This window comes from Peromyscus maniculatus, chromosome 15, assembly GCF_049852395.1.
Source record: "Peromyscus maniculatus bairdii isolate BWxNUB_F1_BW_parent chromosome 15, HU_Pman_BW_mat_3.1, whole genome shotgun sequence".
In the NCBI taxonomy this organism is placed as follows: Eukaryota; Metazoa; Chordata; class Mammalia; order Rodentia; family Cricetidae; genus Peromyscus; species Peromyscus maniculatus.
In genome coordinates this window covers 51,030,297-51,057,966 of record NC_134866.1, presented here as the reverse complement: position 1 = coordinate 51,057,966, position 27,670 = coordinate 51,030,297, and the positions used below count along the sequence as shown (strand labels likewise).

The 27,670-nt window shown below is 38.3% G+C and overlaps 1 protein-coding gene across 8 annotated transcripts in view; it reads left to right on the top strand.

Annotated features, from left to right (window-relative positions):
• The window catches only part of Adamts6 (ADAM metallopeptidase with thrombospondin type 1 motif 6), a 250,439-nt gene that overhangs the window by 209,835 nt on the left and 12,934 nt on the right, over positions 1-27,670 (top strand). For all 8 annotated transcript variants that reach the window (XR_013044769.1, XM_076551952.1, XM_076551953.1 and 5 more), the window contains 4 exons: positions 10,095-10,224; positions 17,028-17,232; positions 23,293-23,469; positions 26,497-26,653. Coding sequence is in view for 7 of the 8 variants with exons in the window: in XM_076551952.1 (XP_076408067.1) it covers positions 10,095-10,224; positions 17,028-17,232; positions 23,293-23,469; positions 26,497-26,653 (669 nt within the window). In the remaining variant the exon portion in view is untranslated. The remainder of the gene's footprint in view (positions 1-10,094; positions 10,225-17,027; positions 17,233-23,292; positions 23,470-26,496; positions 26,654-27,670) is intronic.

The following is a 27,670-nucleotide window of genomic DNA, read 5'->3' as shown; positions in this document are numbered from 1 at the left end:
GTATTTAACAATACCTTTACTACCAAAGAATTCTTCATTAACAGTGCAACGAAAAGACAGAAATGCATATAACATTGCACATTTGTTATAGTTTTGAGGTTACACTTAAAATATACTATTTGTCCTCCATTGGCATTATTAACTGCCCTGATATTTTGTCCGCATTGTTTTTCCCTGTAGGATTTCTTTCCTTTCTCTTTGTGAAGTAAAAGAATTGCATGCCAAAGAATTCAAGTTTGCTATGTTTCTTAGAGTGACCTGTCTCTGCTAAATACTACCTTTGCAGCTCAGGAGAAAAAACTGAGGTAAAGCTGTGCTTAGATTGAGGAAGAGAAAGGAAGCAGAGTCATTGCAGACACCAATTTGTAATTTTAGTTAGAGATCAAAGAACACCGTGAGTTGTTGGTTTTTTTTTTGTTTGTTTGTTTTTTTAATATATAGAGAAATGACTCAACCGTTGAGTGCACTTGCTGTTCTTGCAGAGGACCCAGGTTGAGTTCCCAGCACCCACATCATAATTGCTTGTAACTCCAATTCTAGGAGATCTGATGCCCTCTTCTGACCTCTGTGCACACTGTACATACGTAGTGCACATAGGTACACTCAGGAACATACACATAAAATAAAGTCTTTTAAAATATACACTACATGGGTATTAGTATTTCTGATTGGATGTCAGTGACTATTTAAAATATTATCATCTACTTCATTTTCTCATGTTTGGTGCTTTTTAAATTCTTTTCCTTTCCTGGATGTCATTGAAAGTTGACTGGTTTTTGTTTTGTTTGTTTGTAGTGCTAGGCAAGATTATATCAGTGAGCTGTACCTCAACCCAACAAGCCTAATTTGTTTGAGTGCATGTGTGTTCATGTGTGTGTGTGAGAGAGACAGAGACAGAGACAGAGAGACACACACACACAGAGAATGAACTAGATATAAACATAAAGGTTGTTTTACATATTTCTTTTGTCCAGATAGGAAAATTCTAATTTTAATTTTATTGTATGCATCATTACCTGATTCATTTGGACTCTTGTACAGATTGGAACTGATTTCTACTCTGAGCTTTGGAAGATGGTTTCCAACTACTATTTTGGGTTTCAATGATTCAGGGCTAAGTTTTTCAAAAGGTACCAAGGTGGCCAACACAATGGCATGCTCATGAGGTGCTACAAAATACTGTACTTTTTCAATGGAAACATGGTGATATTGGTTCTATTCAATGCAAATTATTGTCATTAAATTATTTGGGCCTTAATAAGCAAAACTTAGATCCCCCACCCCCGCTTAGGAGTTGTTGTAAAAAAAAAATATTGAAAACTAAAAGGTTGCATGAAAAAGTTTAAGAAATCCTAACTTATTTTAATGTGTCATTAAGAGTGGGAGAAAAAAAAAATCACCCTACTCCTTTTCAATCTATTTTGACATTCTTCTAAGAGGGAAACAATGTGTCTAAGCACAATTTATGGCCCTAGAGATTTTCAGGATTTAAAGATGAAAAATGCTTTGCTCCTGCAAATTGAGATCTAGAGCTTTTGATAATGTGTAAACTTTTCTTATCTGTATTTGTTATTCTTGCTGAGTATGTTTCCTTCTGCCTTTGCTAGTTCAGTCTAAGGCTGATGCATGATCAAAGCACAAGGTGAGAGGAAGGGCTTATTTAAAAATGGCCTCTGATAGCAACTTCTTGTAACTCAACACGCTTATGTAATCATCTATAGTGATACATTTATTAATAACATAATTTTCAAATTAGCTTAATGAATTGTCTTAGCCTATGAAACATTAGATATTTATCATTTCTCTAGTGATATCTTTTGATGTCATAATTTTAATATTTACAAGAATGATACAATACTAACATAATGTAAACTTAAATTCTAGTCAGTCTATTCTGAAATAGCATTTTAAATTGTTTTAAAGTAATTACTAGAAAGATGTAATGTTGAGCCAAGCCTAGTGGTCATGCCTGTAATTCCAGCACTTGGGAGGTAAAGACAGGAGATTGATGAGTTAAAAGCTAGCTTGAGCTACATGGAGAATTTGAGTCCAAGATGGGCTTCGTTTTGAAACTCCTGTCTCTCGTTCAAAACAAGAGAGGGAGAAGGAGAGAAAAGGGAGGAGAGAGAGAAGTATACCACAATCTTTAGGCCAGAGCTAATGCCCAACTAAAAGGAAACATTCTCACAGGACCAGACAAAGCAGAGAAAAATGTTTTACATTCTTACAAATGTCTTTTTAATTCCTTTGCCAATTCAGAAATGTCCTTCTAACATATTTAACATCACTAAGAGGTCATTTTATACAAGTAAGTGTGGTGGGGCTTGACTTTTTATAATAACTAACACTGTAGGCATACTTTGTAACTTTGATGGAACGTCAAAATAAACAGGTGCCAATCTGGAACAGAAGAAACAAACCCAGTAGATTGAGATTTGTGTTGTTGGTGGGTTTTTTTGTGGGAGCATATTTTATTTTATTATTTTTAAAATAAAAAATTTAGATATTTTATTCTTTTTCTTTTTACATGTATGGATGTTTCCTTGATGTGTGTCTGTGCACCTTATGCATGTAGTAACTACAGATACCAGAGGAGGGTGTTGTATCCTCTGGATCCTAGGCTCATTAGCCACCATGTGGGTTCTGGAAACTGAGCCCAGGTCCTCTAGAAGAGCAGTTTGAGCCATCTTTCCATCTCTTATTTTAATTTTTTTTATTTCAAAATAGATTTGATTGAAATTAATCCTGAAATACAAACAACTGATGCTTATAACAAAATCTGTATAGCTATTCATAGCTAAATGAAAGATTACAGGTAGAAACTTTAGATTAATACTTAAGATCACTTTACATATTATCATGAGTTATATAGTTTGAACAAGTCTCTGCGGAAATGTTTTTCTTTTCTTTTTGTTTGTTTGTTTTTTGGTTTCTGTTTTTGGTATAAGGTTGTACAGTGTGCTAATGTCTGACTATGTGGGCTTTTCAGAGTTTTAGTTCTGAGTATAGGAAACTTAGTCATAGCACAGGTCACTGTGCTCCTTCTAAGAGGCAAACTCCTGAAGGAAAGTGTCTTCAGTTAAGAAAGAATAAAAATTCTCCAATTTTCTCCTTGCTTTTGAAAAGTAAGCTACTTAGATGACTAGGCAAAAGCCAGTCACTGCTTGACTATGGCACTTTCATATTGACTCTCTCCCAAATGCTCCCTTTCGGGGTCATTGCCAGTGTTGAGAAGGAAGAATGACTTTCAACATATGGGATTAGGTGGACCAGGCCCCACAGCAGGGCATCTGTGACCATCCCAGCTCCTGAGATCCTTGGCTCTGGAGCACTGAATTTAAATGATTTAGTGAATATAGTCTTTACTAAGATGAAGAGAGCTTGGATGCCTATATTCACTGAAAAATGTCTAAGGCTGAAAACAAATGTAAGTGCATTTCTGGTGTATTAGTGATCAGTGTGACACAGGCTGTTTCACTTCACAAAAATTCTGTTCAAAATAGCATTTTTTAAGGTTGGAGAGATGGCTCAGCCATTAAAGGCTAGGCTGACAATGAAGAAAGACAAAATAGCATTTTTAGTAATCATAACATGCATCCCTACTAGGAAGTAGATATGAACTAACTACTTTTGGAAAAATAAACCCTTTTTTCTTAACTCTTATTTTTGGGAACTTGAAGAATATGTAACTATTCAATTGCTTATACTTATATCTTCACTTTAAATCAAATCTGAAGTATTTACTCTTTGGTCCCAAGAAAGGGATTTCATATATGGTATTTTAAAGTTTCTTTATTTGCTAATAACTATGTCACAGTGTGTAAAAAAAATAGTGATCCAAGACCTTACACTCTCAGCATCATCCCTTAAAATTTAAATAAATATGAGAAATAAACTCCTACTGGAAACCATAGAGATTGATGTTTAGTAACACAACTTAGATCTTTCTTTGTTTGCTTGCTTTTGCTTTGTCTTTGAAATAGGGTATTGAATAGCCCGGGCTGGGCTACAGCTCCCTATTTAGTGGAGGATGACTTTGAACTCCTGATGCTTCTACCCTGGCCTCTCCAGAGTGCTGGGCTTATTGGCATGTACCACCAGGCTGAGCTTCAAAGTTCCCATTTGTAGTTAGCATTCTTACATTTCCTGTCCAGCCTCTTGCACACATGAAAAGAACTAGTGAAAACTCACAGATTACAACAAGACTACAACACCAAAACATGTACCTGTGTATTATTCTCCCCCCTCCTCTGTGTGTGTGTGTGTGTGTGTGTATCTGTCTGTCTGCCCCTGGTATTTCTGGGAATTAAATTAAGCTCTTCATATATATTAGGCAAGAGATCTACCCTGAGCTATAATCTCTACGCTCTTTATTTTATAGAGTACAAGTGGAAAACAGACATTAAAGAGGGAGAATCCTTCAAAAATCTGAACTACTGAAATAAAGAGAAAGGGCAAAAGCAAACTATAGCATTCTGGATCTGAAAGAAACATTAGAGGTCATCTAATTTGATTGCCTCGTTTTGCAAAGAGAAATAAAAACTTGTCTTAGGTCATTTACTGCCTAGAACTAAAAGCAGTTGGAGGTGAAGGAAAACATAGAAATAAGGTAAAGTGAAATTGAAGGATACCATAGTCATTTGATTATGAGAGTTCTTTAGATCAATGAAGATCAAGAAGAGAGAAATTATCCAGTAATTTAACAAAATGAGAGGTGTGTACAACTAAAAATATCAGACTTAAAAATGCAGTATTTTATTAGACAAGTAGGTAGTATAATAACCTTTCCTTTATTCTTGTCACCCCATTTTAATATAATCTCATTGAGGTAAAGATTTTACCTTTCCACATAGTAATGAAATTCATACCTTAAACATAGATAGAACTTAATGAGTCAGATTAATTTAGACATTTTTTTTTCATGAAAGATGTTACTGTTACCTAGTGGATAGTACAAATCTAATCCCTTTGTGTGTGCTCTGGCCTCAAGTAAACCTATTGCGTGTGTGCCCCATCCTCATTTACCTTCACTAAACACAATTGCTCTAGAAAAATACATGTGTTTTTTAGACAGGGTCTCACTAAGTGGCCCTGGCTGCTATGTAGACCAGAATGGCCTTGAACCCACAGAGATTCACCTGCCTCTACTTTCCAAGTGCTAGGATTAAAGGCATATGCTACCATGACTAGTAATAAAAACTAAAATATTTTTTGAGTAACGTTTCCACTTTGATCATCCTGTGTTTCCTTGGGACATCTACTGTTGCCCAGGACAGACAGGAAACACTGGGAAAGCAAAGAAAGGAAGCTTTTGAAAGATTAAAAAAAAAAATGATCAGTGGGCTCTTCAAAAGAAGGAAGCCATGTGGGTGGAGTGGATTGGTACTCTGGGTGCCAGCTGTTAGATCCAAGGCAGATGGACTTTGCTGTGCCCTACAAATGCTTATGTCTGGCCAACAATCACACAACACAACAGCCAGATTCCAGCAGTTGAAGACAGAGCAAACAGGGTTTGTTGGGCTTTTTTGTTTTGTTTTGTTTGTATTTTTGTTTTGTTTTCCTGGCACTTGTCACTCTTTGGATGCTATAGGCATTGAAAATCAGGATTACATTAATATTGTTGGCCATATGCTATGTATGCTGTGGTTTTATAATGTTGTCTTGGTTGCTAACTACTTTAGATGCTGTGGCTAAGCAAATTATTGCCTTAGCCCCAGCTACATTTTTAGTATAAAATCTGAGTATTCTCTTCTCTTCCTCTCCAGAAATCTCTTTCCTGGGGAGAGATGACACACTGTGCCACTCTGTTCAGTTATTTGGAGATCAGTTATCCCTTCAATCTCAAGTGTACATTTATACCTCTCATTCTTTCCCATATTGACTTAATCATACTTTCTGATGGTGTCCACTTAGGACTGAAATGTTAGGTCTTGTAGAATTGAGAATGGCTAGGTCTTTCTTTTGCCCTTAACACCACCCCCCCTCCCCTGCTGCCCTCATTCTTCCTGATTTAACACGTACCACTGTTCCAAGTTAAATTTTTAAGCACTGACTTCTGGTTTCTACTTTAAAAAAGAATGAACTGGTGAACTTAATTCTTTAATGGTGAACCACCACAAGAAAAGCAGCATAACTTCAAATATTGTGTTATAAACGAGTCTGCAAAAATATTTAATTATCAGAAACAAAGAAGTTCAGTGTCCTCTGAGGACTTCACTCAGGATTGGCCTGAATGTGAAGTTTCCTCGCTGAGAGACATCCACCACCTGTACAGTCCTTACAGTGAGAACAAGAAACAGCTTCATCCAGGTCTCATTTGCCATTCGGTGGGTTTCTTGCTTCTTCCTGTGTTCTATACTATTACAATATGCCACTAAACACTATTTGCTGCTGTGTAACTTAAGCAATAATCCAAGTTCAGGTCTTGTATGGTAGAACAGGGCTCTTGGTAGCCAAGTAGATCCCCACTTTAAACTATTGGCAGAATAGTAAACATAGGATCTAATAAATTTAAGATCACAGACCCAAAGTGAGGGAGTCTTTTTTTTTCCCTCTAAATTTTGGGAATTGAACCTAATGCCTTGCACATGCTAGCCAAATGCTGTACCACTGAGAGCTACATCTCTAGCCCCAGGGTTATGTTTACATTTCTAGACTTAAAACCGTCATTTGTCATATTTGATTCTTAAATATCAAAAATGAAATATGGGCAAGTTAAATGGTTCTAAATAGGACATATTCTTTGTAAATGTTTAAGGTAAATATGTATTAACAAAATAAGAAATTAAAAATTATTTGTACTTTTGTAATGCTTTAAATTCATCACTTTTTTATTAACGTGGAGGGATTATATAAAAAGTTTTCATGCTAATAACTTAAGGTTTTTTTTAACAGTAAGTATATAGCCAGTTTTAATTTGGTCAATTAAATTCTCAGACCATCTGCCTCTCTCCAGAGGCTAGGAACACTGAGTCATGAGAACTTTTCCCACTGGATGTGCACTACTGCTAGTATAGACATTTTACACATTTTGGACATGAACTATGGGTCTTCAGATTTGAAAGCATTCTAATCTTGTATAACTGTATTATAGTAGGATCTTAAATGAACATGTCAATGTTTTACATACTACTTTAAAAGAGACTATGTGTGCATGAAGCATGATCACATGCAAATAATCTAAACCCCATTTCTCTTGTTCACTTAGATTATTTCCACTTGATCTGTATTTTCGACTTTCTAAAGTTAAAAGCTGTATTCACCTTGATTTAAAGGCTGTGTTTAAATTCTATCCATTTAGATTAATTTCTTTATAGTCATCCTGTTGATACTGACTTAGGTTCAAAACAGAAACAAACAAGAAAACCAACAAAACTATCAACCTGCCTGGTGTAAGAATAAAACCTGGAAGGAAATATGTATTCTATTAAAGGAAAATAATATAGTGTTGTGAGAAGATCTGAAATAGATTAATGCCACACTGATAACAACATATTAGAAGAAAATAAATAAAAGATGAGTGTAAGAAAAAATACCTTTGTAAAATATAGAACAATTTTAGTTATGTTTTCAAGGATGTTAATTTTTTTACTTTATCAAAAAACAGCATGCTGAAGTTATAAAGACCTAGAAGTCCCTTAGTTCCCAGATTTTCGGCTATATGGAAGGCATGGCCAAAGTTGAATTAATTTGTAATTCTTAATATGAAGTCCAGCATTACTCAAGAAGCTGGGTTTTACCAAATAGCAAAAGAGCTCTAGGCTCTAGAACAATATGAGACTATTCTCAATGTTTATTTTAATCTGTGTGGTTCTCTCTGTTTTCTTAGTTTTTAGCAATAAATATTACATAGCAAACATTTTCAAGATACTTACAAAGCTAGAATTTATCTAAAAATGAAATGTAAATCTCTGCTAATTACTTATACCAGTCTGATCTGTGATTCAAATTGCGGAGGACCTGCTTATATAAAGGCTGCTTTAAACAAATACAGTGTGGACAAAAAACATTTGTAGTGCTCTCTGAAAGAAACTGAACTTTTATCTTAACCTAGAGAAACTGACTTAACAGTTCCTGTCACTGGAACTAAGCAACATCAATTCCATTTTGTAGTTTTGATGTTTAGCCTTTTCTGGGAGTCTACAGACATACTGTATTAATGGCCCTTGCTCTTGATACGAATGAACATTTCCTTCGGAGTGGACAAGTTGCTCATCTGAGCAACTGTTGGTAGCCGAGCTCTGTGACTAACAGCAGAGATATTTGACTAGGTGACCACATGGACATAGTTATCTGCCCACTGGAATGACACAATGGGGAGGTAATGTGATGAATATCATGGAACATCTGTGAATGGATAACAGCTATGCTTCTTATGAATCATTTTTCCCTCAAAAATCTCGATTTTAATAGCTAAAAATTCCACTGCTGTCATTTGCTATTCTAGGGCCTGGGAGGGAGGAATGCAACATACTCTAAGACATTTTGCAGTAAACTGTTTGGGTGTAGTTCAGACCCCAAAAACATGTTACTGAAGGCGATCTCGGGAGTCTTGGCACTGCGAGCAATAAAATAGACCACAACTGTTCAACAACTCGCCATTGAGATGGAGGCTGGAGGACTTAGTCTCCTGAGATCAGTAGATTTAATAGTCTCTCCTGTCAATCGCTCAAATCCAAAGGGTTTAGTTAAATGTGACCATAGCAGGACAGCTGAGACATGCTCAACCCAGACCGAAGCAGCCTTGGGAGAAGCATTTTGTGTCTAGTTCTTCAGGGGAAAGTTTCCTTCATCAAATGATCCTGTTTCATAAAGACTCTCACATTTGTGAACAAACTCCTTTTTAAAAAATTATATTACAACTTAAAAATAGCCAGAAGAAAGGAAGAGAAGGAAGGAGGGAGGCAGGCGGGGAGGAAGGGGCAGGCGGGCAGGTGGGCAGGCAGGCAAGCAGCCCAGAAGAACTGTGTAGAATTAGCTGGAGTAGAAATCTGTGGTTACCTGCATGCTGTCAGTGCTACGTTTACAACTCTGAGTTATTCAGCTTATGTGTTCATAGGGGCAGAGTGGGTAATTTCAGGGAACAGCTTGACTCGTGTTTTTTGCCCATTTCCAAGAGTAAAATGTTGACAGTGTCTTTTGTATGATCTGAAACACTTGTTTCTCTTTGATATCTTGAAATATCTGACTTTTGATTACTGATACAAAGCAAAAATAAGTATATATAAAAATCCCACCAAGGATGTTTATAAATAAAAGTCTGTGTGTGTGTGTGTGTGTGTGTGTGTGTGTGTGTGTGTGTGTGTGATCGCATTTCTTGAAATGTGAGCAATTTGTGGTAGGTATGTCTGCCAATAAATTGCATATACTTAAGAATTTTGTAAATTGTAAAATGAGAATGTTTTTAGTTGTGCTAATGAGTCACATGGACTAATTTTTAAGAGCAAGATAAGTATTTTTTAAGTTATATTAGAATGAGCTATGTATGTATCTCTTTGACAGTGATATATAATCAGCAGGTATTCAACTCTGTTAAAATAAACAGACCAGTTTCTTATAGTCCAAAAGTGGTCTATGACATTTGAAATCAAAACTTGATGAGCTTTTAGAGAGATGCAATCATAAATGGAAGAAAATAAGTGAAATGTGTGGGTGTGATGTATTCCTAATGAAAAATGACCTTGTTTCCTCTTGTCCTACAAAATATCAAAAAGTAAGTTAGTCCCTGTCATTTTGTTTTTGAATAAATATGCATCTATTGTCTTCTAATGAAATACATATTAATACATTTTATCTCTTGGCATTTTGGAAAATTCAAGGATTTTTTAAAGGAAAGCATGAAGATGAACATAAAAATGGGAATACTGATCACAGTTTCAAAACATCTGTGATTCTAAATATGGGAACAATAATTTTGCTTAAAATTTGGCTATAATGACCAGTCCTTCTCTTCTTGTGGAGAAGCAGACAGTGTTTTGGAACAGATAGGACAGCAGGGACGCAGTGAGAGTAACTCCCAGAGGAAAGCAATACATGCCTCGCCTTTTGGGAGGGAAACTACTCTCCAGTTAATGATGTCCTTCCTTTTCTTAAAGGTGCCCAAAGACAAGAAGTGGTCTGTAAAAGACTGGATGACAACTCCATCGTCCAGAACAATTTCTGTGACCCTGACAGTAAGCCACCTGAAAATCAAAGAGCCTGCAACACTGAGCCATGTCCACCTGAGTAAGTATGACAAAAAGTGAGAACTGTTTCTTTGACCGCAAGCAAACACTATGTATTCATATTTGCAGACATACCCCCTAGTTTTCTGTAAAATTGTGCGGTAGTTCCCGCCAAGTGAGGCACGCAAAGCAACAAGATTGATTAGACCTTTTTTTAGAAAAGACCACTTGCTTTCTTTTTCTGCTAATTAGCTTTATAAGCTAATCTCAAATTAAGTCTTAAAACTATGTAAAACAAAGCAATGGTCAAAATTCATGATCTAGGTTTTGTCCCAATAGATCTACCATATTTTGTGTAATTGTGAATTCTGCTCATCAAGTTAATTCCCTGACATTCGAGACTTTAAATATCATACTTGGCATCTTGTTGATTATTTAAGGCCCCTGGATGGTACTGGTTATACCTGTTCTGTGTTGACTCGTGGCTTCTTTATTGGTTCAAGCTTACTTTCTTAAACACCCAACATCTTGAAGATTTCAAGCCATTCATCATCCCATCTATGACAGAGGTTTACCACCTTCCTATTGCTTTTAATACAGTTCCTCAGGTTGTGGTGACTCCCAACCATGAAATTATTTTTGTTGCTACTTCATAACTGTAATTTTGCTACTGTTATAAGTTGTAATGTAAATATCTGATATGCAGGATATGTGATGTGATGTCCAAAAGGGGTCATGACCCACAGGTTGAGAACCACTGGTCTATACATAATAGAGTTGAATATATCATTAAAGGCTTTTTAAAATTTTATTTTGTTTTGTTTTGTTTTCAAGACAGGCTTTCTCTGTGTAACAGCTCTGGCTGTCCTGGAACTCATTCTGCAGATCAGGCTGGCTTCAAATTCTTGAGGGCTGGGGTTAAAGGTGTACTCCACCACCACCTGGCTTTTTTTAATGGTTAATATTAATTGTCATATTAATACATCTGATTAAATTTAAGTTTCCTAATTCCCTTCCTTTTGTAATTCTGAAATGAAGTTCCTTGTTTCAGATTGGAGGTGGGAGATGGAATCAATAGAAAAGCATAAAGAGAATGTAAAATTAGAAAGTCTAGTCAATTTTTTTGAAAGAGTTAAAGATACATACTTTTATATATTTATTAGTCAATTTTTCCTAGCATCTTTTAAGTTTCTTCTTTAATCTTTTGAATTCAGACAATGAAAGAGAAATTTTAAATGGTTAGGATGTATATATAAGATTCCTAGTAGCTCTTTGTATTCTACGGATGAACATCATAAACTGCTATGATTCAATAGGACCCAATGTGAGTGTGAGTGTAGAGAAAAGGAACAGGATTTTTTTGTACACATTGATGTGATGTGTAGATAAAGCGAAGAAAATAACTTCTGTTAATACCACTGTTAGTATTTTAATATATGCTGTTTCTAGGTGTTCATCTATGTATATATGTACATGTATGTATAACGAAATGGTATAGTCCTTATATGTGATAGTCAGCCCTCGGTATATTTTGAACATTATCTCTTACAGCATTTAGTAGTAATGTCACTGTTTATTTCAACTGAATTCTACTGTTGTTCAGTCCTTGCCCTGTTTAAGCTCTTGCTCTCCTGTGATACCACAGCACTAATCATTTCGCCACTAAAACATTGTTGTTTGTGATTATACCCTGTGCAACATTAGGAGGAATACAATTTCTAGTCACGTAAGAGAGCATTTTAGTATTTGTGACACATTGCCAAATTGTTCCCCAGAAAGATTTTAAGAATATACACTCCTGCTAACAATATAGATATGAAAGCCATTTCACTGAACTGAATACTGAACATTTTGTTTTATTTTATTTTATTTTATTTTATTTTATTTTATTTTATTTTATTTTATTTTATTTTATTTTATTTTATTTTATTGAGGCAGGTTCTCACTATATAGCTCTGGAACTTGCTATATAGACCAGGCTGGCCTCAATTTGATAGAGATCTGCCTGCCTCTATTGCTGGGGCCATGGTAGTGAACTGAGTGAAAATAGATCCATGTTGTAGCCTTGTGTGGTTGAAAAAAAAGAAAAACATTAATATGAAAGGATATAACTGATGGGAAGCTAGTGTCCCTGCATAAGAAAAGGAGGTGGGGCTGACTCAGTGGGAGGCCAAGAGGCCAGTCCTCATAGTGCCCGTGCTTTAATAGCAATACTGTTTCTACATATGACCTATATATAGAATCCTTAATGTAATTATTATTCCTTTATAATACTATAGCTTTTAAATTTATAGAAACCAAACAAAAACAAAAAACACTATACATTGTAGTAATACTGAGACTAGAATTTAAAAACAATTAATCAATAAAATGTGCACAGCACTGTAGTTTGGCTTCTTAAAGACTATCTGAGCAAATAGATATAAAAATAAGTATCATATAAAAGTGTAGTAAGAGAATTATGAACAAACGTATAAAAGGAAGCCAGAGTAGGAAAAAATTACTTGTTTGTTTGTACTGGGGACTGAACCCAGGGCCTTGCAAATGCCAGGCAGGACTCTCCCCTGACTTATATTTCTAGCCGTTGTTTTTTTTTGGTTTTGTTTTGTTTTGGGTTTTTTTTTTTTTGTACTCTATTTTTAAATGGGATCTTATTAAGTTGCCCAAGCTAGCCTTGGACTTATTCTGTATCTCTAGCAAGCCTCCTGCTTCAGTTTCCCAAGTAGCTCAGATGACAGCCCTATGCCCCCCAGGCTCAGTTAAGGCATTTATTTTTATCCAGGGGCTAGGCTTTATTTAATAGAATCTTTTATGGTTTAATGTTTGACAATTATTTTGAGTCATTGAACCTCACCCATGGACAACTATAATTTGTTATTTTAAGTTTAGAAAAAGATTCATGAGCATTCTCTATAAAACTACGAAATTTGAGACTAGGAAGAATCATAGAATAATCTCAGCCAACTCTCATCATTTCACAGATGAGGGATTTTAATCTCTGGTGATGTTTTTCCCATTATACCAGACATCACTAGCATTCTAAGTTACAAACCAAATGTCTAGTGGCATTTATGTGTCTGACTTTGTTTGCTTCATCAAAGCATTCCCAGTTGTCACAATTTGAAAGATGCTTATTATATTGATGTTTAAGAACTGAGGAAGTTCTTTGCCTATAGAATGTTTATGGCATACAGTTCTCTCCAATCGAAGTTCCACATTCCAATTAGTTGAACTGTTTTTAAACCGAAGAAAGCTGTAGCATTTTCTAAGTAAATAATAGGTTATATAATTGCCTCTAGTTGATTAAAGATGATACTGCCAAATTCTGAAGGCTTTTCCTTAATTTTGTGATGTGTTTATAGGGGGAAAGTGTTGATTAGACAACCCTGGAATAAAGGCTGGAAAATCCTTTGTCTTTTCCGTCCCACAAATGGTGGATATTGAACCCACAGTTCAAGACTGCATTTTCCTTTGAATATAACTATTTACTAACAGCTTGTTTTCTTTGCTCCATTTTCCTTTAAATAATTATGAAAAATCCATTTTTATGATGAGCTCTTCAAAAATGTTCTGGTTTTTATCAAGTTTGGATCAACATTTTATGTAGTTCCTCTCTTTTTCCCTCCTCTGTGTATTATTTTCTTAATAATAAATAATAGAATGAGTTCAGATTATACAAGGTAGAGCAAGCCACTCTGTTTTCAGATGTTCAAGCATTACTCCTGTTGTGGCGTATGCCTTTAATCTCAGAGCTTTGAGAGGCTGCAGCAGAATTGCTAGGGATACAAGGCCCCTAGGGTTCATAGTGAGTCCAAACCAATCTGGGCTACAGAGTGAGACCCTGTCTGACAAAAATAAATGGACAGAAAAAGCAAACAACCCTCCCCATGTGATGAGCACTAATTTTAGCCCTAACGATGGGAGACATGTTGATCACTAGATATTGAGAAGAAGCCAGGCGTGGTAGCACACACTTTAATCCCAACACTCAAAGAGGCAGAGGCAGGTGGATCTCAGTAGGTTCGAAGCCAACCTAGTCTACAGAGTGAGAGTCTGTCTCAAAGCAAACAATAACTAGATATTGAGAAAGAACCAGCTCTGAGATGTCTCAGGTCATAAAGCTCCAACAGCTGATATTCCCAGAAATGACATTTCCTTGGAAATGTCTTATTACAGAATCTAAAGGTGAGGAAACAGGAGACAAAGAGAAAGGCACCAGGGTGTCGGCCGGGTAGAGAAGGAAGCAGCAATTCTAAACTAGACAGAGGACAGGGAGACTGAGACGGATGCAGGGGGAAGGTTGAAAATTTACTGCAATAATCAGACCATGAATCAGCTTTCCGAGAGACACAGGAAGGGATAATAGGATGTACAATACAGCTGAAACCAGAACTGAATTTGAAGCCTGAGATTACAGTCAGGAAGGAAATTGGCAGGGTGCTTAGTCAATAATTTCCTTCCATGTATTCCAAGTTGATGAGTGGAGTGATAAGTTCAGACTGCGATTCTGAAGAAAGACTATTGACAATAGAAGAAGAGACAAAGAATAATAAAAAAAATAAGTAAATATTAGAACTACAGTGCTGCCCTGGCCCTGCGCTCTGAAGAATAGCAGTGTCTCCTGAATCGCGCTGCCTGTGAGCACCTGTGTTTAATTTGAAGGTCTCCGTCCCTCTTACATTATGAGACCTAATGAGATCATGGCTGGAAGTGGTATGACTGAGCTTTTTGTGGCTGAGTTAAACACATTTCTGTTTTATCCCCTAATCTTGGTGATGAAATCACTGTTGCCAATTGAATCAGAGTTTCACTATGGCTGCCATGCAAGTGATTATTCTCAGTACACATTTTCCTCCTTACCAAATAAGGTGCTAACAGCTCAGGATCATGTTCATTTATGGAAAACAAAAGAATAAGGAAAACAATTTCAATCTTCTTTGGAAAATGACTTAACAGAAAAAAATGGTATTATTGAAGTTTTTAAATTCAACATTAAATTATAATTTTAAAAATGGATTTCAGGTCAAAAGTTTTATTGAGTTATGAAATATTTTTTAAGTTTGAAAACTGATTATGATATTTATCAACCTCATTTTTTCTATAAATAATAATAAAACAAATAATCTTGAGCAAAAGCCATTTTGACTTGGTGGGCTAAATGCAGTTTTACATTAGAGTGCTGGTACTCCCATGTCCCTAAGACATTGCCTTTCATATACAAAACCTGCACAATGGACTTTGATCAGGGAGGGGGTGAGAAGTTGATTCTTGAGCTTTTCACATTCCTCTCTCTGGTTTGTTTCAAACCCAAGAACATAAGCATGACAGCTGTGTGGTTTATAATCATAGATTGAAGAAAATATCGTGTGATATATATTCTGCTTTCAACAATGTTATCAGTGAGATTTAGTGGAAATGACAATTGATGGGGAATCCAGTCTTGGTTCCATTGTTACCCTTTACATGACTTTGGAGAACTATTTCCTAACATGGGATCTTTATTATCATTATATTATCTCTGCTATAAAATAAAGCAAAATACCTTGAACGTGGAAGGCATTCAGCAAATGCTTATTAGAAATACAGTGATATGTTGATCAAGATTCTGGTGGCAAATGATTAAAACTTCAACTTGGCTGACTTCAGTCCGTGAGGTTTACCTAGCAAAGCTCAGGAATGTGAGCATAGACTGACTAGAGTCGTGGACTGAGACATCCACAGGACCTCCCGGGTTCTCTGTTTAAGGGAAACACGGCCACGAACAGCTCTGAAAAGGTGCACCCTTTTGACAGGACGGGAAAGGATCCCTTTTGCTTCAGCTGGGATGTGAAAATTCTGAAGTAGAATCTTCCTGACATGAACTGGCTCATGCTTCCCAGTGGAGCTATGGATAACTTACAGGAGAGCGATGGTGCAGAAGTAATACCAAAAACACCTTCTTCTGCACACATGGGAGTTCATTGATGGCTTAAGGAACAGGAGAGGCGTAAGTGCAGATCAGGCCTAAGATATTTGAGTTCCTTCCTAGAGGAGCTGGGGAGAAGCAGGAAGCTCCCATTCAGTGTTTTCATAGGACTGGCTTAGGGTTCCACCTTGGCGGAAGAATATTGTCTTCCTGGTCTTTCTCTTTCCCTGTAAGGACTGGGAAGTCCTACTACCTTCATGAGAGTTGATTTCTACATTGGAAAACAAGTCCCCAGCTCCTTTGGAGTTTAGCACCTGATCCTCACTTGGGGGAGAAGTGGTTACAGTGTCATTATAAGAAAAGTCTTTCCTGCTGCCTGCTGGTTACATTCCAGCCTGCACTCAGGGGTGGGTCTAAAGCACCTAGCTAGCTATGGTTCCGTAGACCCTACCTTAGTGTGTGTTCTTGGTTCACACTCAGAATGTCAAACCAGGAGCTGCAAATTGGCCTTGGTGACGTATTTACACTTTACAAAAAGAATAGGGCAAATGGCACAAATCATAACTCTGCCCCTCCCATGGATAACCAGTTGTTAAACATTCACCAGCATGCTCTAGAACTTCTAAATACATTTTTTAATCCTCGTGGAAATCTTGTGAGGTAATTTTTATCTTAAGAAATTAATGTTAAAAGAGAGAGAAAGCAAAAAGTTTGAAAACACATCATGCATTGCTTGTTTGAACGTAATTTCTGCTTGCTTCAAAGCCCATACATTGCACTTTGGATGGTAACTGAGTGTCAGCAAACCGTGATTTGCTTAATGGCTCTTGCATTGACATTGTCCTATCAACTGCCTGTGAGCTGCCAGCTTTTCCAGGGAAAGCATGGATGGAGTCCGCTCAGCCGGAAGCCTCGGTGCAATGAAGCCACTCTTTTCTGTATTCTGCATCTTGCTTCAGATGGTTCATTGGAGACTGGCTGGAGTGCAGCAAGACTTGTGATGGTGGCATGCGCACGAGGGCCGTGCTCTGCATCAGGAGGGTCGGAGCATCTGAGGAGGAGACGCTGGACTACAGGGATTGCTTAACACACCGGCCTGTGGAGAAAGAGTCCTGCAACAACCAGTCATGTCCACCTCAGTGGGTAGCTTTGGACTGGTCTGAAGTAAGGAAATCTGGGGCTGCGTGTTTTGAGATGTCTTAGTTATCTATACCTAAACATTTAATATCTAAGCACGCCTGAGCATGGGATTAGACTTAACACATCAGAACTGCCTAAGAGTGAATTTGACCATATTATATTTTATAATTACTTGTCCAGAGATAAAAGACTTTGGGAGCAAAAAAACCTCATTAATTTAATTAAGAAATACTTATAAAGTGAATTTGAAATAGCGTTATGGTGGGTACCCTGAGGGGCTGTGCTTACTGGTACTCCACAAGCTCAGCATCAGTGATGTGTACTTAGAAACTGAAGGTCAAGGGAGGGGGGTCAAGAACTTTTCTTACCCTGAAACACAATGGAGACCAAGAGATGCCTTTTCTAGTGTTCCATTTTGAAGGCCCAGTTTTTTTAATATTTAATTTTTCCAAGTAATATAATAGCTTATTACATAATTTTAGGTATGAGTTCTTTACAAATCACTTGTGACTTATCTAGCTATACTTTTTGCCTTTTCTTTACATTTACTTGAGTGTTGGGGAAGGGACACTTGCTACAGCGCATGCTTAGAGGACAACTTATGCAAGATGGTTCTCTCCTTCCATAACGTGGGAATTAAACTCAGGTCATCAAGATTGGCAGCAAGTCGCTTTACCAACTTAGCTACTTTACTTGCTTTGACAGTTTTAAATTACATTGATTTCTTGATTTCTATGTGAATGTGTATATATATGGACTTGCTCATACCATAGTACATGTGTAGAGTTCAGAAGCCAACTTGTGGAAGTCGGTTCTTTCCTTCCACTGTGTGGGTCCTGGGCATTGAATTCAGGTAGGCAGTCTTGGAGGTAAGCAGCTCTGATCACTGAGCTATTTTACCAGCCCTTCGTCTATAATTTTAATTTCTCCTATTTTGATCTGGAGAAGAAAAAGGGAGCTGAAGCATATAGCATACCAAAAGTCAAAATAAGTATTATATCTTCATTGATGTTATTATTATATGTAATCTGACTAAAATGAAATAGGGGCATACTTCTTAACAAAATGATATAATGCAAGGGTGCTTAAAAATGATCTCATGCCAGGCAATGGTGATACACACCTTTAATCCCAGCACTCAGGAAGCAGAGCTAGGCAGATCTCTGTGAGTTTGGGGCCAGCCTAGTCTACAAAGCGAGATTCAGGACTGGCACCAAAACTAAACAGAGAAACCCTGTCTCAAAAAAACCAAGAAGAAAGAAAGAAAGAAAGAAAGAAAGAAAGAAAGAAAGAAAGAAAGAAAGAAAGAAAGAAAGAAAGAAAGAAAGAAAGAAAGAAAGATGACCTTATGTAAAAGGTTTTAAGCAGTTAACTCTTGACCCATCAGTATGTATGATACACACATGCATGCTTGTGTGTGTGTGTGTGTGTGTGTGTGTGTGTGTGTGTGTGTGTGTGTATCTCTATACTAGTGGTTCTCAACCTTGCTGTGGAACAATTCTTTTCTATACTATGAATATGTATTGCTCTCATTGGTTAGTAAAAAGCTGACAGGCCATTAGCTGGGCAGGAAGTTAGGCAGGAAAGCCAAACTGAAGATGAGGAGAAGGAGAAGGGCAGAGTCAGAAGTCACTAGCTAGATGCAGAGGAAGCAAGATGATAATGCCATACTGAGAAAAGGTACCAAGCCATGTGGCTAAACATAGATAAGAATTATGGGTTAATTTAAGTGTAAGAGCTAGTTAGTAATAAGCCTCAGCTACCACCCAAGCATTTATAAGTAATATTAAACCTCCAAGTCAAATATTTGGGAAGCAGCTGCTGGGTTTTGGGAGTTGCTGGTAGGACAGAAACTTCCACCTAGACAACCTTCCTAATGCTATGACCCTTTAATACAGTTCCTCATGTTGTGGTGACTCCAACCATAAGATTATTTTTGTTGCTACTTCATAACTGTAATTTTGCTAATGTTATAAATCATAATGTAAATTTCTGTGTTTTCCAATGGTCTTAGGCAATCCCTGTCATAGGGCAATTCGACCCCAAGGGATCGTGACCCACAGGTTGAGAACCATTGCTCTATACACTTTTCACATTTCCCATAGAAGAGCTGAATCATTCTGTAGTGTTGGTTAATGTTAAGGATAATGGGTACCTAAAGAGAATTCTTTCAAGTCAATAAAACAGGATTGTGTTAGACTCTGTTCTATAATATCCTGCTAGAAACATTGTGCTATGTACTTTGAGCATTCCCGGGAGTCCTCTTAAGTTTGTCAGAAGCAAACAAAAAACTTAAAGACTTTCCTTTAGGAACCTCTGTATGTCACAGTTCCCTCGCTCCTTGAATGGTCTTCGTTAAAATTAGTCCATGAGTAAGATGGTCATGGTGGCCACATCCCTTTAATGTAGACAGCTGGGAGACAGAGGCAGACAGATCTCTATGAGTTTGAAGCCAGAGTGATTTACATAGCAAGTTCCAGACCAGTCAAGGTTATATAGAAAGACCTTAGTCTCTTCTTCCCCCCCAACAAAAGAAAATGGTCCATGGAAGCAAAGTTCTGAGCAGTTGTGGTTATTTATCCATGGCATCTCTGGCAGGAATGCAGGTTCTCTCAAGTTGCCTGGCTACATCACAGTCTCTGTAATCACATTCTGCCCACCTTACTTGGACTCCTAGTTTCTGTCAAGCATATAGACATTGATACGATATAGTCTGATTGTAAAAAGGAAAACAGACCTCTTTTCCCCACAGGGAGTTCATGAATGTCTAAAATCAGCGGGACATTTATGTGCATTGATAACAATGGTTGTGAATATCCATGACTAGGATCCTTAGAGAAATGCATAGATGTTGACCAATAATGATGACAAATCTGATATCATACAAATCAGAGAGGAAGACCATGTATTTGGCCTCAGACACTCTGGAGTATGTCTGTGATGGCCAGTTCTAATTGGCTTCAGATCTTCAAGAGGGCCTAGTCTGCTTTGCCACCCTTAGGAAGTGATCTCTGTCTTTGCTGAGTTTGTGGCGTTTGTGTAAGGCTTTCCTCACTCACTCACTGCTCTGTTTTCCTAAGAGGAACCTGAATAGGATCAGAAGCCTTTTTAGTTTGTTGGAATTGAGTATTGAAGGACAGTAGAATTTGAAGAGAAGAGGGAAGCTGTTTTAAAAAATCTGAACAGAAACACAAAATACTGTAATGCTCATGCCAGTAATTCCTGCAATTAGAGGCAGGAGGATTGTTGTGAGTTGGAAGCCAGCCTGAGCAACATACTAAGTAAGTTCCAGATCAGCCTGGATTGCAGAGTGAGTTTCTTCCTCAAGTAAGAAAGAAAAGCAAAAGAGAAAAGAACACAAAGGTTATAGCAAGTCATTGTTAAAAAGAGAAACAGGAGGAAACTTTTGCCAACAGGTAAAGTAGGTTCATTTCACATCGACCTTTTGCTTTCAGATGAAATAACCAAAGGCAATCACTTTGAAGAAGGAAACCTTTAAATGATGTCTGAAATGAAGCCTATCAGTAAACTAGACAGTGTCCTCTGCATTTAATTGCAGACTGATTATACTGAGGCTTCTTTGGAATTCTGAATCTATCTAGCTGATCTTTGAAGTGATATTCTCAGATGGCTTTAAGAAGCCCAGAGGCACCCCTGGGGGCTGCCTGCTGTAGGCATGCATGCTCAGGACATGTTAGTCGTATTTCTGATACCTTGTTTACAATAACTGAATCAAGCGTAGGGGAAAGAAGTGCCGGGAAGTGGGGTGCACGTGTTGGGACTGGCGCTTTAGAGAAAGCATTAGGAGCTGCTGTGCTTCTCCCCAGATGACCTAGGAAACTGTCAGGGCAGAGCATCATTTAGGAAGTGCGGACACTGCTGTCTAACTGGACGCCGTCTTTACTGCCACTGGGTTTTGGTCAAGAGGGAGGAAATGGCTGTTGTCTGCCATTCCAGTTTATTTAGCAAAGGTAGACTTCGCTTTCCTAACTTACCAGGAAGCCTACCCTTCCCCTAACTGGGTTAATGGAAGGAAGGATAAATAGCACCAAAAAGCCAGTGTGCGAACAGCTGAAGAGGAAAGCATAAGCCCTGGCCTCAGAGGAACAGAATTCTCATGTGCGAGAAGGTAGCTCTGGAGAAGAGCAGGCAACATTGGATCTCTTTTTAAGCCAACCTTTACAAAACTGTGTCCTGTTTTCTTTTGACACACCCATGAAAACTCCCCTGCTCTTTCTGCTCCCATCTCTGATTGCATGATCAGAGGAGTTGCTGGGCAGTTACACTCTGAATGACCCTGTTCTGAGTGGTGTCCCCTGCCTTTAGTATTTTCTTAGAAGTGATTTTTTTTATTTAATTTTATTATCATGCCTAAGTAATACAATATTTAAAGACCAGAGTTGACAGTCAGGCTATAAACATGGAGTATTTGTGGCTAGGTCTGTAGGGCTGAGACCCAGTGCAGTCATTGAATAAGAATGTGTGAACACTTCTCAGCTTTTGACTAAGATCAAATGGAATAAGAATGTTCAGAAATGTAGAGTAGTTCCCTCTATCCTCAGAGACCCTCATGTGATGCCTTTCCTCTGAAGTTCATAAAATGTGTTGTTGTGAGGTAAAGGCAGGAAGCAGAAGTATTAGGAAGCAGTAATAAAATTTCATGTGGGAAATAATATTTACATGAAATGTGATTCATGGTGGTAGAAATGGAGACAAGTCACAAAAATAAAAAGAGCTGAATTAATGAGACCTGGTGGGTTATATGGGGAGACTGAGGCAGTAGCAGTGATACAAGGGTGTTGATTTTACTGTGAAAATGAGTAAGAGATCAAGATTTTTGTCTCTTGATTTTAACTCCTAGGCCTTGTCTCCTCAGAAGGGATCTTAAAAGTACTGCATGTTGTCCTTCAAAATACATCTTGATGAGTCTTTTCTAAATTGGAGGGAATGCATTCCACTACTAGATTCATTGTGATAAAGAGACTATATAGAATCCTTGATTTTTTTTTAATCTAAAAAAAAAAAAAACTTCAATATTCTGCTCCTTCTCTATGCCAATACACCAGGCTCACCTAATAAAACCAGTCAAAAGTCAATGATGATAAAGCACACAGGAATTTATTTCCTATGTCCACTCTCATAACATGTGGCATTAGCCTTGTGCTTACATGCCTGTCTCCTAAATAAGAATACAGGCCTTTTGAACATGGTTACTCTATTTTCTTTCATGTCCTACCCTTCAATTCCATGCTATAAAGCAGTGGTTCTCAACCTTCCTAATGCTATTTTTGGAGATAGAGGTTTTTCAAAGGGCTTGCGACTCTCAGGTTGAGAACCACTGCTATAGAAGATCGGGAAATATGTTTAGATGAAAGATACAAGTAACAGCTCACACATGTTTGTAAGTCCTCAATTGAAGAGGATTTGGAGGAAGGGTCCAGAAAACTGTAAACTTCAGTCAGCCACTGCAGTAAGTAGGTGACTTAAAGAAGCATCTAGAGACAGGGGAAGGAAAGGATCTGTGACATAGAAGAAGCGTCGTTTTCTCAGTGTGAAGAGCAGACACCCAGTTCTTAGCGTTTGTGCCGTATGGACAGGGAGACGCGCAGAGGTGTCTGTGCGACAGCCCTTGCTGCAGCCGGGTGCCCTTGACTGCCTACCACACTGTGGAACAGTTGGTCTACTCCACCACCCACTTTCTCCACAAAGACACGTTCTTGTGGTCTACTAATAACACAAAAGTTCCCTTTCAAGACTACACCCAGCAAGTAGGCTTCCACATTCCAAAACTCAGCAGACTCTTATCACAGCTGAAGGAGGCCAAGGCTGGGGAAGAATGGAGGAATAAGCCTATCCCTAATAAAAGAAGAGAATGTTAGCCAAGAAAAGCAAACATTGAATTTAGCTCTTAAAGACCTTAGGGAAAAGATTAAAGTACTTCCCCTTACACTGGTGAAGGAGCTTCATAACTGAGAGCTTTTTCTTACAGTGTGTATTGTATACATATGCACAGTTACTTCAATAGTCTCTTCACATTTCCCTGTATTTAAACTGTTGTTCTTCAATGTTTGTTTTTATTTCCAGTGTACTCCGAAATGTGGTCCAGGATTCAAGCATCGGATTGTTCTGTGCAAGAGCAGTGACCTTTCTAAAACATTCCCAGCTGCACAGTGTCCGGAGGAGAGCAAGCCTCCTGCTCGCATCCGCTGCAGTCTGGGCCGCTGCCCTCCTCCCCGCTGGGTGACAGGAGACTGGGGCCAGGTATGGAAGCCAGACTGTGGGATCCTTTGAGATACAAACCTGAGCTCTCTGATTTGACCACTGTGAGGGCTCCAGACAGGAGTATGGAAGCTCGTGGAAATCCTAAGTATGAGGTTTACCTGGAAACTATGCAAGCAAGCATGGAGACCAGCTGTGGACACATACCCTCTTATCCCCGTTTCTCTACACCTGGAAACAGTCCACTCTATTGCTATCATGATTATTACTATTGTTATCATTTTGAGACAGGGCCAAAACTCTGTGTAGGCCACACTGACTTCAAACTCACAATCCTCATGCCTCAACCTGTAAACAGGGATAATAGGCATGCACTACCCTCCAAGACCCAAATATCCCAAATTCACTTGTTCTTTGGATCCTACCATTTCAAGTTCCAAGTCAAGTGACTCAATAAACAGAAGTGTAAACAAGCCACAACATTCCAGTCCTAGTTCTCAACTAATTCAGTAACCAATTAGTTAATACCAATGTCTTGACTTTCCCACTCATAAAGTGGATTATTCCTCCTAACCTCACAGAGAAGTTTTGGGGGCCTTAATTAAAAGAGTGATGTGATTGGTAAGATACAAAAATTAATGCTTACACTTCAAATTACTTTTCTCTGATGGATACTGTGGATTAGGAAACAGTATACAGGACTTTTGGCATGTGTCTTATATATTTTATATCAAACTCATTTTAATTTTATTTTTCAATTTCTACTTTTCTTTTTTTTTTTTTTTTTTTTTGGTTTTTCGAGACAGGGTTTCTCTGTGTAGCTTTGCGCCTTTCCTAGGACTCACTTGGTAGCCCAGGCTGGCCTCGAACTCACAGAGATCCACCTGGCTCTGCCTCCCGAGTGCTGGGATTAAAGGCGTGCGCCACCACCGCCCGGCCAATTTCTACTTTTCTTAATAATAAAATAATTTAACATTTATTTGTTGTATGTAATAGAGGCACTGGGGATCTAACTCAGGTCATCAGACTTAGCAGCTACCCTCTTTACCCACTGAGCCTTTTTTCTGGCCCAGTTCCTATGTTCCTTCCTTCCTTCCTCCCTTCTTTCCTTCCTTCCTCCCTCCCTCCCTCCCTCCCTCCCTCCCTTCCTTCCTTCCTTCCTTCCATACACACACACACACACACACACACACACACACACACACACACACACGGTTAATTTGTGTTATCTTGCTATTGGCCATACAATATGTGTGTGTGTGTGTGTGTGTGTGTGTGTGTGTGTGTGTGTGTGTGTGTGTTTAAAAATGTCAGACCATTCATGATAAATGAATATAATTCTAGCAAGTAAAAAATAATTTAAAAGAAAACCAAATTGGTATATTTTATGTAAGAGGAAAATTGAATACTGTTCTTCTAAAAGTCAAAGAGGAAATCTATTAAGCCACATTAAGAAAATAATACTCAGCTATGAGTGGCCACTCATATCTATAATCCCAACATTTGAGAGGCTAAGGCAGGAGGCTCTTGAGATCAAGGCCAGCCTGCACTTCATACTGTGACTCTTTAATAATTATATCACAGCAAGTAAATTGCTAGGGCCTGGGACAGTGGCTCAGGATGTAAAGTGCTTGTAATGTGTGCATGAGAACTGAGTTCTGACCCCCAGCACCCACGTAAAAAAGCCAGGTGTGGTGGTGTGTGTCTGTGACCTCACTACTCGGAGAAGAGGAGGCAGAAGGGCCCCTGGCACTTGCTCACAATCAGTTCAGCTGATTCAGTGAGCTCAAGGCTCGATTAGAGATACTGTCTTAGAAAACAAGGTAGAGAGCTACTGAGGAAGAGTTCCAACTTCAACCTCTGCCATCCACATGCACATGGACACACACATACATATAGCACATGCACACACACAACTCACATCACATATATACCACACGCACACAAGAAAGAAATGGATTTCTAGGTAGCTAGTTCTCATGGAGCACAGCAGTACCTATGTTCTTTTGTGTTTTGCCTGGAAGATGTTCTGTTTCCATACAGCCTATGGGAACACTTTGCTCTGTGCCCAGGCCTATGGGAAGAAGTAAGCTCGTAAAATAACCAAAGCTTTGCGTCTCTACAGAAGCACTTAATTTAACTTACAAATTCTCAAATGAAATATGCCTAAGATTAAGCATTCCATTGCTAACATTATTGCTTTATTAACAAAATGCTTCACTGAGAGTTTAATGGTACATAATTGATAGTATACTCTTAAAGGTTCTATACAGACATGGTGTCATGAGTTGTCTTTTAAACCAGGTAGTTATTACCTTCATGTAGCTGAAAAGAGAGGGAAGTATGCTAACTAGCCAACACAGACTATTTGAAGGTGTATGTGGCTGATAACTCCTTAGGAAATTCAAGGTACTTATACAAGCTCATTTTAAAATTGTTATTTGTATTATTGTGTGTAGTGTGTGTGTGTGTGTGTGTGTGTGTGTGTGTGTGTGTGTGTGTGTGCACTCACATGCCTGTAAAACAGTGTGTAAAGGCCCCAGGACAACTTTCCACCTTTATGTGGGTTCCAGGAATAGAACTCGGGTCATCAGGCCTGTGGGCTCAGAGCTTTGCCCACTGAGCCGCCCTGTGCAGCCCTCGAGTTCTTACTGACTGGCCCAGTCACCACTGCTGTACTGACTAGCATTTGATCAGATCCTGAGTGCTCTGTCGGGCCATCATGCTGTATCTGAACACCTATAATAAACAACAGTCCAGAGGCAGCTCTGGCCTCCGTAGGATTTTTCTCTTTACTCCCTTGTTAATTCTGCCAACCTTGTTTGGAATAGTTATGATAACACAAGAAATTACCATCCATTGTCTTCTGAGTACTATACCGCTTCAGTTTTCTAGGGCAACAATGCAATCCTTGAGTTTTGAAACCAATTTCATAGTAAAACAAAAGAGTCATACACTTCTCAATAAAAATTGCATATGGACTTTAGAAGTTAATATGTACAATAATTGAAATAATTTGATAAACATTGTGAAAATCAATACTTGGTTTTTCTCTCTCTTTGGATTTAGTGCTCTGCTCAGTGTGGCCTTGGACAGCAAATGCGAACTGTCCAGTGTCTCTCCTATACTGGACAGGCATCTGTTGACTGTGCGGAAACTGTGCGGCCTCCATCCATGCAGCAGTGTGAAAGCAAATGTGATAGTACTCCCATCTCCAGTACTGAAGGTGAGTATCCCCCGGAAAGGGCTTGAGTCTCTGCCTCACCACTACTGTCCCAGCATTTGAAGAGTCTCACAAGGCACAGTTAGGGTACAGTTTGTCCCAAGCCTTCATGAAAGCTGTTATGTATGCCTTCATATCATCAGGAAACCTGGTCTATTATGACTCTTTCACCATGTGTTTAACACTAAACCACTCAGCTTCTGGAGTGAAATTTTCCTGTCTATAATGTGAGATGTCTGAGAACCTATCTCTACAGTCATCTCTAACTCTGTGTTCTGGCAGGCTGACACACATGACTTGCCACACTGGCCAAGTTCAAGGCCAATTTGGGTTACATAGTGAGTTCAGGCCAACTTAGGCTACAAAGTAAGATTCTGTCTTCAAAAAGCCAACAACAAAAAAACAAAACAAACAAAACAAAAAACAAACAAATAAGTAAAAGTGGGAAACTTTTGTTTCTTTTTGGAAATGACAAGGAATGCTACTATCAAGAGTCAATGTAAGCTAGACATGGTGGCGCACGCCTTTAATCCCAGCACTCAGGAGGCAGAGGCAGGTGGATCTCTGTGAGTTCCGGACAGCCAGGGCTCTGTAGAGGGTCCCAAAACAGACAAACAAACAAACAAAAAAACAGTGTTAGTTTTTATGATACATATAATGAAAGCATATATTTGAAACTGTGTATTTTAAATGCCAGTTTCTCATTATAGAGAAGTGAAGAAATAACTATATGAATGTTGATAAAGAAGGACAAGGGTCCTCCTTGAAAATTATTTATCTATTTATTTGTTTATTTGTTTTCTAGGAGAGAGTTTCTCTGTTTAGTCCACGCTGTCCTGGAACTCACTCTGTAGACCAGGCTGGCCTCGAACTCACAGAGATTCACCTGCCTCTGTCTCCTGAGTGCTAGGATTAAGGGTGTGCACCACCACCACCCGGCTTTCTTTCTTTTTCTTATACACTGAGAAATCATGTATGAGAAATTGTGTAACATGTTAATTAACAGCAGATGCTAGCAAA